Here is a 15,464-nt window from a genome sequence, read left to right as displayed (position 1 = left end):
TTAATGTACAATGCACGACAGAGGGCATCTTAGAGTTTCCCCCTGAACCTAACCTACAATCCACGTCTGGTCTGAGGGGCTGCCACACAGCAGACATGTTGCTGGACCCCTGGATAGAGAGCCATCTGCTCTCCTGGGCCTGCAACAATGCACATCCTGGGTGAGGTGCTAAGTCTCCTCCCCCAGGATGGGCAGGGAGAAGCTTCAAAGGCATTCCGCCTTTGTGAGCTTCTACAGTCCACTTGCTGTACTCAGCAACTGGCCCCTACCGGTTCTGACCCCCACTCTGGTGGGAAGACTGGCCGGAAACCCCAAGGAAGGAAAGGGGGTGTGCCAGCCTCTGCCAACCCCACCCCTCAGGTGGGGGAGGCGAGGTGAAGCACATCTCCGGGCTCTCACCATCTTGAAGATGGGAAGCCCTGCCCAATCAGGACTAGGCTACTGCCCCCTTCCCACAGGAGAATGGCAGGATAGGGGGTGTACCCACCCCAGGAAGGGGACCCATTGGTCCCTACCCTTTACCAACCTGGAACGCCCCTGAATCTAGTATTTAGGGGCACCCTGAACCTTCCTTCCTTAGATCCAGATTTCGAAACCGCAAAGATCAAGAAGAAAGAAAAACCTGCCATGCAGCTGCTATGAAGAGGAAGACACCAACTGCTTTGGCCCCAGCCCTACCGGCCTGTCGACCCTCAAACCTGCTCCTGCTAAATCCCGGCATCTCCAGTGGCCAGCAACCTCACAAACCCCGGAGGACCTGGCTACCTTGTGACTCCCACAAGCAGTGGTACTGCCCAAAGCAAGTAACTGACCCCTGGCAGCAGCCAGGAACCGCGAACCCTGCACACTCTGCACCCGCCAAGCCTAGCATGTGCTGGAGTGGACGAAGACCACGAGGATGTCCCCCCGGCGACTGTGACCCCGAATCAGGCACCCAAGGACCCACCTTGACGCTCCTGACAACGCCTGCAGCCTGAGAACCAGGGACCCCCCCCAACCGCGATCAACAGAGGGTAAGATTTCCTGACACCAAAAGGCACCCCTGTACCCAGCGCCCTGCGGCTCCCTGTGCCCAACTCCTGGGTACCTACCTATCCTCCAACTACCCAACTTACCTCTCGAAGTGGTGGTTGCTCCTGAAGGACCTTCGTCCCCGAGCGTGCAGCCTTTGTTCGTTCTTGAGCTTCTCCATTGCAATCCTTTGAGCGCCATAAGCCTCAAAAGCACCTTGCACCCAGCCACCCGAGTGCCCCTGGCTGTGCAACCTCTACTCCTACCTACTTCCCCATTTGCCCTGAGCAAGTGACCAGGAGCCCAGCTCCCACAACCGCCTGGCCTGCTAGCCTGTAGCCACCAACCAAGGGCTCCCTGCCTTCCATAGGATAACATTAGGCCTAAACTCACTCTGCACCCGGCTGCCCCTGTGCCGCTGAGGCTGTAACAACTGTACTTACCTGACCCTGGGAGACCCCCGATTCTATGCCCAGAACCTTAACTCTGCCAGTCGAGTACTTACCCAAAAGCCGATAACTCACTTTTCTTCCATAGGGTAACATTGACTGGTTTCACTTGAAATTTCTTCTAAGTGTGGAGTTTCTAAACTTTAAAATATTCACCTAAAATCAACCGAGTAACGAAAACGGAAATACTCACCTGCTATTAGGAGAGATCCCAGTGCTGGATCTTGGTGCCCAGCACTGACCCTGAAAAGTAATTACAATCCATTACTTACCGCTAACTCAATTTTCTTCCATAGGAAACCATTGACTGTTTTTCTGTGAAATTTCTTGTAAGTGTCGATTTTTGCAAACGACAAATATTCTTAATAAATCGTATCAACTGTGCAAACGTAATTACTTACCTGTTTTAGATAGCTTTCCCAGTACTGAGCCTAGGAGCCCAGCACTGGATTACAAAAGTAACAAGAACATACTTTACCGGTAACTTGAACTTTCTCCCATAGGAAACCATTGACTGTTTTTCTGTGAAATTTCTTCTGTCGATTTTGCAAACTTACAAATATTCGTTAAAAATCACCTGTATAACCTAAACACATTCTATCAACTGCTTACAGGTTACTAGTGCTGGATCCAGGATCCAACACTGAACCCGAAAAAGTAACCATAACCCCACTAAGTGAATTTCCTCTCATAGGATAACATTGGTAATTTGATTAGAAAAAGTTTGTCAACTTTTAAAATACCAAAATATTGCTTAAAAATCACAACAGTAACTAAAACGTATTTACTCGTTTCCAAGAACTGTCCCAGGACTGAATCTAGGATCCAGTCCTGGAGTTAGATAAGTAATCCTGAAATTAATCAATTGCATTTAACTTAAAATTCCCATTTAGCTCAATGTATTATTGTGTTTGAAATTGTGTTGCCTATTGCAACAAACTGTAACTATTGCATTCAAAAGTCAATTGCCTATTGCAAAGTATTTAACTAAAGCATCTCATTCTGAGAAAGTATATTTTGATACCTATTGTTGGTTCTAAAATAAAACAACCATATATTTTTATATACAATCCATTGGCCTAGAGTTTAGTTCTTGAGTGTGTGAGACCATTTGCTGACTGAGTGTGTATGCTTTACACTGTCTTCGGATACTGCCTTACTGCTCGACCAAGCTACCACTTTAGAGAGTAAGGTTATATCTAACTTTAGCCTGTGCCAAACCTCTGGAGACTGTGGACTCTGTACACACTGTACCTATTTGGGAACAGTATATACAGAGCCACTTTCTCACACTGCTCACTTGTGATATCTAAGAATTGACTTGGAAATCACAGGGGGTGGCTTAGCTATGCTGCATGCATTGTTTGCAGGCATGGCACATGTTGTGTTAACACTTTTATCTGCACAAAGACACACAGCCTGCAATGGCAATTTGCATGTTGGTACTGAGGCTATCTTAGCGTGGCACATTATATGCTGCAGCCCTTGTGAACCCTCTTTAGCCTCAATGCCCTAGGTACCAGGGTTGTACGACTTAAAGGGAATTGCTAAAGGTATTGCCAATTGGGGGAACAGTTGTACAGTTTAGGGAAAGCAACCTGCCTCTGTGGACCTGGATAGCAGGAACCCAGTGCACTTCTGTCAAAATTGCATCAGATACATAACAAAAAGTGGGGTGACCATGTCAAAAAGGGGCACTTTCCTACAGTGTCGATTTGGTTTGGACCTTGGGAACTAAGAATAGAAGAGTAGGAGGGTTTGAGTTTTTAGAGAGGCTTCGTTGGTGATTAATGGATTGATTTGGTGCAGTGATGTGTGGAGTATGATTTTAGGAGGGGTGCATTGTAGGCTTTGAGACTGGATTGTGGGAAGGTGAGGCATACCTTTGCTGATATTTTTTTTAAGGGTTGTGCAATGGAGCGGTCAGCTGTGTTGTGGATTAATTGCTAGAGTATTAACACTATAAAGGGAGTGGTACAAAAAGCTGTGCATACAAGTGGAAGATATGAGGTGAGAGGGACAGTGAATGAGGGATTGCTAGAGGGAGGTAGGCTGTAAGAAAGGAGGTTGGGAAGGAAATGGATAGAAAGGGGATCGGAGAGCTGAGTGCAGGTAAAAACAGTCTTGACTGGGTTGTGGAAAATATCCAGAGGGTTGAGTCAAAGAAAGGTGGGCGTGATTTCACTGAATTAGGTTGCAGGGTGAGAGGGAGATGGGGGCGGTGGGGGGAGTTCAGATCTAGGGGTGTCTGGTGAATTTACTGGATCCCAGGGAAAGGTAAAATTGGTGGTGGAAGAAGCAGAGGGTGAGGTCTTGGAAGGGTTTTTTAAAAGATGGTATGTTTGTGCTGAAAATCTAAGGAGGGGTAAGGTTTGACTGGAGTACGGAGGGCTGTTTGATTGGTGTGGGTTTCCCAGTTAGTTGTAGGGGGAGTTATTGCCTAATAATCTCCCTTTATATTTGGGCCAGGACATTCTGGATGCCCACCTTTTCTGTGCTGCGTTGGTAGCTAAGCAGCATCATTCAGAGTGGGCCTGGGGGGTTGTTTTGAATCAGCATCTTCCTATGAAGAGTAATAATATATTAAAGGATGTGTGCCCTCCCAGAAAATAATCATCACTGAAATTTAATTTATACATTGTGTTTCAGCTGCGCGGGTACAACTTGAAGCAAAATACCAGACTGCTGCAGAGGCCATCATTCCAGTCCGTGAGCAAGCGATGGTACGTACCAATATATAGTAACATCCTTTGTCCATGGTGCCAAATTACAGCGACAAGCTGCATCCGCAACCCTGCACCTTAGTGTCCTAGCCAAGGCTCTTTTCTTTGAAAAGTCAAAATACCAGATTTCTGGCAAGTCTTTCTTGGTTCAGAGCTTAGTTGATGCATAAACTCCTCTAGAGTTATGGGTCCTTATGATCCTTATTTATGGGTACTCATTTGTTCATTCTCTCTTCTATAGCGAAGACAGACTAACACTATTGCTCTAATTACACGTTGAGTGGAATTTCCTAGTGAAAGCCCCCTCCACTCAATCATGAGTGGCCTGGTGTTCTCGCCCCTTGATTTCTCGGGAATGATACTGACCTGCAAATCCGGATGATATCACCTTGTAGGGCAGCCCGGAACCCTTCCAAAGAATAAGGAGAGCATGTACTACTGTCGCCTGCCTAGCAACATCCTGTCCTGCCCCCTCCATCTCTCCGCACCCCCTTCGATTTCCTGCTCCCTTGCACACATTTAGCATCTGCTCAAAGCAGGTGGTGAATGTGTGTGTAAACCCACACAGAATTGGGTTTTGCGAATGAGAAAATTGTGCAGTTATTCCCCAATCTCTGACATTTATTATGTAACTGGAGTAAAAATATGCAGATGCACAGGTCGGGAATGACTATTTCAACCACCTTGAATATCTCTTCATATTTAGTCTTAATCTGGGCCTATGTTGCATGGATAGACCCTTAGACCCGCAGCAGAGCCATTGATCACTAAGTGCTACTGCTTCACCATTTCTGTCCCACAGAAGATATTAGACCTTGCCACATTGTTCCGGCGCCCTAAATGTTCGATCTACTTCCTCTGTCCCAGTCTCTCCCACACTGAGCAGTTTTTTTTGCATAATTAACATGTAATTAAAACAGTTGAAACCTAGAACTATACGCAGGGAATCGTGACGTTAGATAGACCTATAACTGAGCATGTGTAACCCAGCTTGGTTCATCATTATGTCCCACAGGAAGAGAACTCGAACAAGAAAAGGGAACGCATGGCAAGTGAGCCTGGGGCAGAAACTCCAAAACCAGGAAAAAAACGGTCAAAAGGTTCTGAGGCATTGCAACCAGAACTAGAGGAGTGTGTGCCACCCAAAGAGTTCACACCATTCGACTACAGCAAGTCAGACTTCAAGGCTTTTGCAGGTAAGGGAATAGGTTGGCACTTCACCTGTGCTGTGCCACTACTTATCCACATGCTTTCACTGCTTCTTCTGTGCTCTGTGTCTCTTTGAATGTGCTTGTCCTTTCATGTGTCGCTGCTATGGCTGGCTTACAAATCATAGCGGTACCTTTCTGACTGCTGAAAAAGGTGATTGATCTGTGTCTCTTATTATTGCTGGACCTTTCACCTGCTTCAACACACTTGACCATCACCCCCTAATCCACACCCTGAAGTCTTGAATGGGATTCACTGGTATTTTGCTTCACTGGTTCTCCTCCTGCTTATCCAATTAGCACCAGTTTGTTCAAATTGTCACTTCTGGTCATAGAAAATCACCATCACCTCTGCAGTCTGCCATGGTTCCATCTTGTGCAATGTCCTATTCAGGTTTACTCGAGTCTCATCCATTCCATACAGCCTTCATCACATCAAATACTGCGTGTGCCTCATCCAAAGCTGGATGTCCAGTGACTGTGTGAAGTTTAAGACTGAATTCATGTTATTTGCCAAGGACAAAAAATTATAATTCGTGCAAACGTGGCTGAATGGCATGGATCTGGATGGAGTCATCACTCATTTCCGAGTCCCTTGCATTCACCCTGAAAACCAGCCTCCTCCTCCTCCTCCAGGAACACACTGCCAAGAAAGCAATGTCCGCATGATACCAGCCCTCTCTGCTGACAAAACGTAAACTATTCCTCCCAGAAAGTGAACTGCTGTTCAAACCTTCATATTCTCACATCTGAATGGTGGCAACGACCTTCTTCATGGGCTCCCAGACTCAACACTGACCCCCCCCCGCCCCCTTTAATCGCATTTTATATGCTGCAGCACGTATCATCCACGTCCTGTAGAAATGTAACCACATCTCTCCCTGCCTTTTTTTGCCTCACACCGTCTTTAAAACTAGCTGCATCTTATTCAAAGCCATCACAATTAGGGAAAAAGCTGAAGGCCCACCTGTAAAGAATACTACATCCTCATGCTTTATCAGAACTCTTGTGCTCCTAGATCCCTGTTAACTCTTCAATTATTGGGTTGACTGTATCTTTACCTTTGTTAGTGTTCGGTGCTCTGCCTGGTTGCTATGTGTTCGCTATACAAATACCCCATTCCTGCATACACATACGACTGCTTGCTCCTGCCATTTGCCTACATTATAAATTTGCTGACAAAGACTCCTCTTTTTCTTTCTAAGGTGGCAGTGCAACTAAGAAGCAGACCCCATTTGATCCCAATAGCCAGGCTCCCACAGGCAAGGTAAGCGTAGTACTCAACAAGGTGTTCATTGCAGAGATCGCCTACATTCTGGCAGTTCCCGAAGTGTCAAACAGGGAAGCCCTTTTCACAATACTACTATGACTTACTTGCATGTTATATGTTGCAGTTTTGCAAAAGCTCAAAGGACAAGTGAGCAGAGATGCAGCAGGACATGGATGCCTGTTGCAGCTCAGTCTTAGAGCTCAGGCAAAACACACAGAGCAGGTGTCTTCTCTTTTTCTGCTGCAGCCTCAGTCTAACTTGGCAACAATCTTACTTTTTTGTGAGCACTTCATTGTATGTATTTATGTTACTTAATGTCCCATTCTGACAGCATATTACCTCTTTGTAAGGCGATGGCAAAACTGCCCTGTCTTAGTCTGACAAGAACGTAACAGTCCCTCATTACATTGTTCTGTTCATGACCCCTGGCACACAGTCTGAACTCAGTTGATGAGGCATTTACGAAGTCTGTAGAGACACCACTCCCTCAAGAATACCTGTCCTTCGATACCCTTTAGCTGCTCTCACTCTTTCGCTTATTTCGCTTTCTTTTGTCCAGTTACACACATGCATTCACTTGGCTCTTTTAACATTAGTTTTGTTATTTTGAAGTAACATGAATAGCATTGCTGGTTCTCCTTTAGGATACCGTGGTCAATTGGTTGCATACCATGTTGAATTTGTTGCTTGAAAAATACTTCATGCTAGCCTGGGGCTGCTTTAGAATGCTGAAAGGAGGGAGGGGAATGGTTAGAGTTACGGTCAGATTAAGGCAAAGCAGGGAAAGGTAATCAGGGAGGAGTGTAATGTGATTTGTGTCTCACCTGCTAGCATAGTTATGGTGCATTATGAGAGCCAACACTGGGCGTGTGGTTGGCTGGACTGAAAGGTGAGCTCAAGAGAGGCAAAGCAGCTGAAGCCTCTTGAATGGTTAGACAGGTCTATAAGAGGGATACGGAGCACATGGAAGCAGTAGACTTGACACCTCAAGCTGTTCTAACAACCTCTGCATACATACCATTTGTCCTGTTTCTTTTGATTGATAAATTTAACTGCAGATCCAAAAACTGAAGGGGGAGTGGTAGGAAGTAGAGCAGGGGTCACTATGCACATTCCCCTTTTATTTCATTAAGTGCTCAGTCTTCTGAGATAAGTGGTGTCTGGGTTCAAATAGTTTTCTCCACAAATTTGCTGAAGGCCAAGCCCAGGTGTTTGCCTCTCCTGCCCTAAGTGCCCTGAACTAGGGTGCTTGAGCTTAAGCTGATAACTGTTCTGCTGGTTCCTCTTTACTCTGTGAGCCCATGTTTAGATTCATTCAGGATGCCTGGAAGTGAGCAGGACATACATGCCTGCCCCTTTTGATCTAGAATTTATGAGGCAACAGTGTGTTTGATTGTTTGGGATGTATACATTCATAAGATGATAGAAAAATGTTTTTTTGGGGATGGTACAGAAGCACTGAATGTGTGTGCTGGTGGAATTGTGAAGGGCATGGGAAGACGAGTGCTGGTTCTTTGGGAACCTGTGGAGCTCTGGAATGTTGTGGCATAAGCCAGTCCTATGCAATATCTTTTCAAAAGGGCATGTAGGAGTTTTTAGTCAGTTACTGGAAAAAATACATAGCTTTGGCTAAACTGTAGGTGTAGAAGCTATATCAATATTTGAATATTTCTATGGTGATACTGGGAAACATGGGGGTACCTGAGCCTTAATACTGGGGAGGTTGTAATACTTAGTTGAGGATAGTAATGTTGTGTTTTAGAGCTGACTGTCATCCTGGGTCCTAATGATGCCAGGGTTGCCGGTAAGCAGTTTTATCTCGGCAACTATGATGGCGATGTGGCTGGGATTTCCCTTTTTTTTTGTATGAAAGGCATTTTTTGTTGTTTCATATAAACAATGGCTGCATCGCCTATCCCCTCTGTCTTTCCACCCCAATAATACGTTGTCCACTACTTTAATCTAGTTATTGAAGTTTTCTTTACCATTTAGGTGATACTTGAACCAACTTAGTACATATTAAGTGGTTGTCCTTCTCCATGTCCCCTTCAAAGTCCATCTATGCATATCTTTTGGTGTTTTTGCATGCATCCCAGAGCCTAATAAATCAACTTCTGTTGAATTTTACAGCACTCTAGTCCTGTTTCTTACTTTGCCTAGATCAGTGTCTCATTTTGCTAGCATTCAGTCTAATCAGATACATGGGCGCACATAACTATTTATGTTAAGGTAGTCTGCACTATCTACGTAGTCCAGACTATTGTACTCCCTACCACTGTACATGGTGTTCATTTGTCCCAGAATGTTTGAATAGCTCCAATGCCTCATACAGTGTCAGAAAAATGTCTCCTCGATTTGGTACCTAAAGTCCATGGGGGGGGGGGAAATCCCTCCAAATGTTTTATAGCTTGTTAAAATAAAAATCTTAACTTCGCTCCCAGAAAGTTAACCCTCAGTCTTACATCTGAATGGTGTCAATGAGTTGCTTCATGGTTTCCCAGACTCAACACTGCCTACCCTTAATGGCATTTTATATGCTACAGCACGTCTCATCCCCGTCCTGCAGAAATGTAACCACATCATCTCCACCCTGCCCTTTAAAACCAGCTGCATCATATCCAAAACCATCACAATTAGGGAAAAAGCTTAAGGCACACCTGTAAAGAATACTACATCCTCATGCTTTATTAGTATTCTTGTGCTCCCGGATCACTGTTCTCTCCAATCACTGGTTGACTGTATCTTAGCACCTCACTGTGTTAATGTTTCTTATGCTGGCGATGTCGCTGGGATTTATCTTTTCGTTAAAAGAAATGTTATTGTTTATTATAAAGAGACTGTATTACCACCTCAATAATACTTTGTCCACCACTGTAATGTAATTATTGAAGGTTTCTGTAGGAAAGTGCCCCCAACTTAAGGGCCTCTGTACAGCATGGAGCCTTGCCATGGGGGCTAAGCCTACTAAGGCTCCTCCTCTCCTTGCTACTTGACTACTTGCTCAGCATGATAGAGCCATGGCAATGGAAGAAAATTCAAATGACCCAGGGGGATGCAGTAGTCAGTGGGAGTACTGCTAGTAGTACCCCAGATAAAGTTGAGGAGGAGAATCCTCAGCTGCAAAAAGTTGCTAAAGGAATAGCCCTTGAGGCCAAACTCTTAGCTATCGAAAAGGAAAGGGCTGAGCTGGGCCTAAAGTTGTAAACAGGGAGAAAGATTTAATCTTTTGACCCTAGGATCACCAAAGGGATTGTCCACAAATATGTAGAGAGTGATGATCTCACCAAATGGTTTACAGCCTTTGAGAGGACTTTTAAAATGAGGAACCTCAACTAGAAGTATTGGGGCTCTTTACTCTGGGATGTTTTCAGGGAAGTGTAGGGATAGACGCCAGACACTGGATGAGATAGATGCTGAGTCCAATGACCTCATGAAGGATAACCTGATTGAGGGCTTTGAACTCCTCACTGAGGAGTACAGGATCAGGTTCTGGGAAACTCGTAAAACCTTGAGTCCCAACTGGGTAGAATTCGGAAGGAAGGCTGACCATTGGGTCCAGTATAGGGTAACGAAGACAATTCATGCTGGGGGTGACTAAAAGAAAGGGGTTGCTAAGCCTCCCACAATGGAAAGATGGTGAACAATCTAAATACAAAAACAAAGAGTCTTCTAAAAGCCCTGTTCAGGAGGGTGGGCCCTGAGACAATAAACAGACCAATGGTGGGTACCAGGGTAAGAACTGGGATTCCCAACAAGTCTTGATGCTTGAATTGCAAAGCCAATGGGCACCAAAGGAAATCCTATCTGTCCCAAAATGAGTCCCTCTAGTGCACCTTCAGTTCCTACTGCAGCAGTAAGTCTCCCGATAGGATTCTTGGTGTGCCCAGACCAGGTCAGAGTGCACACTGAAGCAACTCTAGTCTCAGAGGGTGGAGTGGATGCAGCTGCCCCGGCTGTCTAGCGCAGTAACCTGGAAAAATACAGACAACAGCCACATATTAATGGGGTTAGAGTTGAAGCACTGAGGGATACAGTTGTAAGTGTCACTATTGTGACTGAGAAACTGCTATCTCCAGAACAGTATCTGACTGGTGAGACCTTCAAAGTCGTCAATGCTGACAAGACTAAGGTCCATCCCAAGGCAATAGTATCCTTGGAATGGGAAGGGGTTGCTGGCCAAAAGAAGGTAGTGGTATCCTCTGCAGTTACTGTAATCTGTTTGCCTTGAAATGATCTGGAGTCCTTAGCCCAGGGCTGAGGTCGAAATTAAAACACATGCAGCCAAGTATACCTGAATGGGTGTGTGTGAAACCAAGAGCACAGTGCAAAGCTCAGGGTTCAAAAGAAGAGTTGGAGCCTGGAATAGTGGCCCAATCCTCCAAGAGAAAAGACAAGTCTGGGAATCCAGCTTCTGATCAGCCACAAGCTCGGGTCCTCTCTCCTCAGGGAGAAGACCTGTCGGCCCCTGAGGGAACTGAACCCCAGGAGCTTGGGCCCTCTCTAGCAAAGCTCCTAGGTTCAGGGGGACCCTCTAGTGAAGGGCTGTGCCAAGCACAGATGATCTGTCACGCTCTTGAAAGCCTGAGACAACAAGTTGCTCACCAGGAGAAGGGATTTGTCAGTGGCTCCCACTGAATCTATTGGGAGGAGGGACTCCTGTACACTGAGGCTAGAGACCCCAAACCTGGTGCCACTAGGAGAGTGGTAGTGCCTCAGCAATTTAGAGAGGTCTTACTCTCTTTAGCTCATTACATCCCCTTAGCTAGACCAAAACTTGGAGTAGGTTAGTCACCCACTTCTACTGGCCGGGTATGTCCCAGAAGGTGAATGCGTTTTGTAAATCCTGTGCTACATGCCAACCCAGTGGCAAAGCAGGTCACCTCCCAAAGTCCCCTTAATTCTACTTCAAGTGGTTGGGATCCCCTTTGAAAGGGTAGGGGTTGCTGTTGTTGGCCCCCTGAATCCTCCAACAGCATCAGGGAACAGATTAATACTGGTGATAGTGGATCATGCCACCAGGTACCCTGAAGCTATTTCCTAAGACTGTCACCGCTTTTGCAGTGGCCAGGGCCCGCTTGTGTACCTTTACCAGAGTGGGCTTTCCGAAGGAGGTGGTGTCAGACAGAGGTAGTAACCTTATGTCTGGTTACCTAAAGGCAATCTGGAATCAGAATGGTGTTACTTACAAGTTCCCTACCCCCTATAATCCACAAACCAATGGTTTAGTTGAGATATTTAACAAAACCATGAAAGGTATGATCATGGGACTCCCTGACAAACTCTGAAGGATATGGGATGTCCTTTTGCCATGCTGCTTTTCGCTTACAGAGAACTACATCAGAAGGGACTAGGGCTTTCCCCTTTGAGCATCTGTTTGGGCATCCTGTAAGGGGACAACTATGTCTGGTTAGGGAAGGCTGGGAAAGTCCTCAAAGAGACTAAACAAGACATTGTGGACTATGTATTTGGCCTATGTTCCAGGATGGCAGAGTATATGGAGAAAGCATCCAAAAACCTTTAGGCCAGCCAATATCTCCAGAAACTGTGGTGTGACCAAAAGGCTGCACTGGCGGAGTTCCAACCAGGGGAGAAGGAGAAAGTACTGGAGCATGTGGCTCCAAGGGCATTCCAGGACAAATGGAGTGCCTCTTACTCTATCCTTGAAAGTAAAGGTGAGGTCACCTACCTGGTTGACCTAGGCACTAGCAGGAACCCTCACAGGGTCATCATGTGAACCGCCTAAAATCTTTCCATGATCGGGCTGATGTGGCCATGCTGATAGTTACTGATGAGGATCAGAAACAAGAGAATGAACCTCTCACTGAGTCCTAAAGATGGGTCAGTTGATGGAGTGGTCTTTTCAGACACCCTATCTGCCCAACAGCAAGCTGACTGCCGGCATGTCTTGGAGCAGGATGCTGAGCTCTTATTCCTCGGCACTGGTCAGACTAGCTGGCGTACCCATGCTGTGGACACTGGTAACACTATGCCTGTCAAAAGTAAGATATACAGACAGTCTGGTCAAATGAAGGAAATCATCAGAGCTGCAGTCAGCAAGATGCTGGAGTAGGGAGTGATTGAGCCTTCAGACAGTACCTGGGACAGCCCAGTGGTCTTAGTCCCCAAACCTCATTCCAAGGGTGGTAAATTAAACCAGAGCTGTGGTTTTGTGTGAACTAAAGAGGTCTCAATCCTGTCACTAAGACAAATGAACACCCTATCCCAAGGGCTGAGAAACCCATTGACAGGTTAGGGGCAGCCAAGTTTCTCAGTACTTATGATTTAACTTCAAGGTGCAGGCAGAGTGCTCTGACCCGTTGAGCAAAAGAAAAATCTGTATTCTTGACTCCAGATGGACTTTACCAATTTACAGTAATGCCTTTTGGACTAAAGAATACTCATGCCACCTTCCCAAGGTTGGTGAACAAAGTCTTTGCTGGGTTGGAGTCTTTTAGTGCAGCCCATTTTGGGCCCATTCAAGCGTCTTGTTGCATAGTAGAGGTTGGTATTGGAGCGATTCTAATTGAAGGTAGCGGTGTGGAGAAGTGCGATAACCTAATTACACGAATAGCGGCAATCAATACACTTTGGTGCTCCGAGCACACCGGAATACCGTAGGACATACAGGTCATTGTACCGGCTCTGGAGTACTCGCATCATTGTTGCGTGACTCATGGCACCTTTTGTATATTTCCAAAGTGGATCGTTTGCCGCTATTCGTGTAATTAGGTTACCGCGCTTCTCCACACCACTACCTTCAATTGGAATCTCTCCAATACCACCTCTACTATGCAACAAGACGCTCGATTGACCTAACATGCCTCCATGTGTCCGCAGTAAACCTTCCCTGGCATTATTGCAACTGCCTTATTGCATGCCCCCTGCTATTACGCTTGGCCAAAATTCCCTCAGGCATGTAATTTTTACGTCCTGATGATGATCCCAATATTGTTTCTAGGGCATCGAAACGTTGTCAACCTTACATGCACCGTAAACGCAATTGAATTAATTACTGATGTGTAACGGTGTAACTACATATTGATTGCTTGTTGCAATTCTTTATACAATTTACAAGCATTTCTTGCCCTGCCTGAGCCTTTTTCTGAATTTTTGAATTTCTGTTCATTTGTGTCGTTTTGTTATATACGTTGCGTCGGACACAGGATTGTGTCCCACTTTATTCTTGTGTTCTATGTGATTTGATACATTATTAAATATTTGTCCAGCTTGACCGCACTTATTTCAGGCCCATATTAATTGTTTTGTGTGTGAATCTCTCCTGTCAGGGCCCACTTTGTAATTGTAACGTGTCTTCAGGCATGGCACACAGGGATGTGTGCCATGTCGACTTTTCAGTTTTCTGTTCTCCAAGACACGCAGCCTGCAGTGGCAGTTTGCCTGATCTTGCTGGGGGGCTCCCATGGGTGGCACAATTGGTGCTGCAGCCTGTTAGATCTGGGGGTCTCTAGTTGGCAGAGGTATTCACCTTAGACCAAATAGGGACCCTTGCTTCTAGTCAGGGTACAGGGACACACACGGTAGATAACCCCTGCTCACCCTCTAGGTAGCTTGGCTCGAGCAGACAGGCTTATCCCCAAGGCAATGTGTAAGGTATTTGCACGTAGACACCACAATGACCCCTCCTCCGCACACCACAAACTTAGACCACACAGGTGAGTTATATCAAAAATAATATATCTTTATCTAGTTTCCGCAGTTGAAATCAAGCATCACAGGTTTACACAATAGTCACTTTCTTAGTTGGTCGGGATCGTCAGACGATAGTCTCTAGTCTCTTGAGTGATTCGATACTCACTGAGAATGAATCAGCTTGTAGGCTCTCGATGTTTTAGGCAGCTACGTTGCTCCGGCGGTGTCACTGCGCTCGTTATACAAGCGCTCCTCGGGCTGTTCGATGCAAGGATTCCACAACTCCCTCGATGAGCCCCCAGTGACGAGGTCGACGTCACCGGAGTCAGCCACTCACAGCGCGGCTTCGTAGAGCAGGGAAACACGACTCTCGATCTGCTGCAGGCCCCCGGGTCGCGGCAAGGCACGTGCCGATGAGCACGTCGATCTTCTTGATGCGGTAACCGGTGTCGGGCCCGGCTCGGTGCGGTACTCTCTAGCAAGACAGAGAGCAGCCAGCCCACCTCACAGGCAGATGTTGAGAAGCTTGGTAGAACAGTCCACGGTCCCTGCGGCACTCAGCAGCGCAGGTGGGACACAGCAGAGTCTTGAGTTCTTGGTAACCTTTCTATCCCTGGGTTGCGAAACAGGAGGCCAGCTCTTCTCAGGCCCTTGGAGATTCAGTTGAAGACACAGCACACAGCAAAGTCTTGTTTGGTCGAATGGATAGGGTCAGCACACAGCAGGACCCCCTTCTTCTCCTTAGCTTCAGTTGTACGCTAGAACAGGTCAGCCTTTAGAGCACACAGCACGGCAATCTTCCTTTAGTTCTTCAGCGGTCCGTCTTTCAGCAGAGGTTCCTCTCGATGGTCGAATCTGAAAATCTGTTGTCAGGGGTCTTGTACTTATACCCCTAGAAGTCTTTGTGCAAGTGGGTCCTGAGCCCGGTCTGATCCAGTTCTGGGTGTTGCTGGAGCACTTTGTTTTCCTGGCTCCTACATTCTTTTCAGAGCGAGGGGCAAGGTCGTCAGCCACCCAGCAGGAGGTGGAGCCAGCAGAGTGGCAGGCAGGCACAACCCTATTCAATCCCAGGTGCTACCTCCTCCCGCCACTCTCCTTGCGATTGTCGTCATTCAGCAGAGGGCCGACTCAGCCAACCTCCCGGGGGATCCCC

At 46.4% G+C, this 15,464-nt stretch overlaps 1 protein-coding gene across 1 annotated transcript in view; it reads left to right on the top strand.

Moving 5' to 3' along the window:
- EXOSC10 (exosome component 10) overlaps positions 1 to 15,464 on the top strand; it is a 207,905-nt gene that overhangs the window by 134,541 nt on the left and 57,900 nt on the right. Inside the window, exons 21-23 of the mRNA XM_085609870.1 lie at positions 4,110 to 4,183; positions 5,199 to 5,379; positions 6,597 to 6,658. Coding sequence (XP_085465996.1) covers positions 4,110 to 4,183; positions 5,199 to 5,379; positions 6,597 to 6,658 — 317 coding nt within the window. The remainder of the gene's footprint in view (positions 1 to 4,109; positions 4,184 to 5,198; positions 5,380 to 6,596; positions 6,659 to 15,464) is intronic.

The sequence above is a fragment of the Triturus cristatus genome, chromosome 1_2 (genome assembly GCF_964204655.1).
Source record: "Triturus cristatus chromosome 1_2, aTriCri1.1, whole genome shotgun sequence".
Classification (NCBI taxonomy): Eukaryota; Metazoa; Chordata; class Amphibia; order Caudata; family Salamandridae; genus Triturus; species Triturus cristatus.
This window is presented reverse-complemented; position numbering and strand designations above follow the sequence as displayed.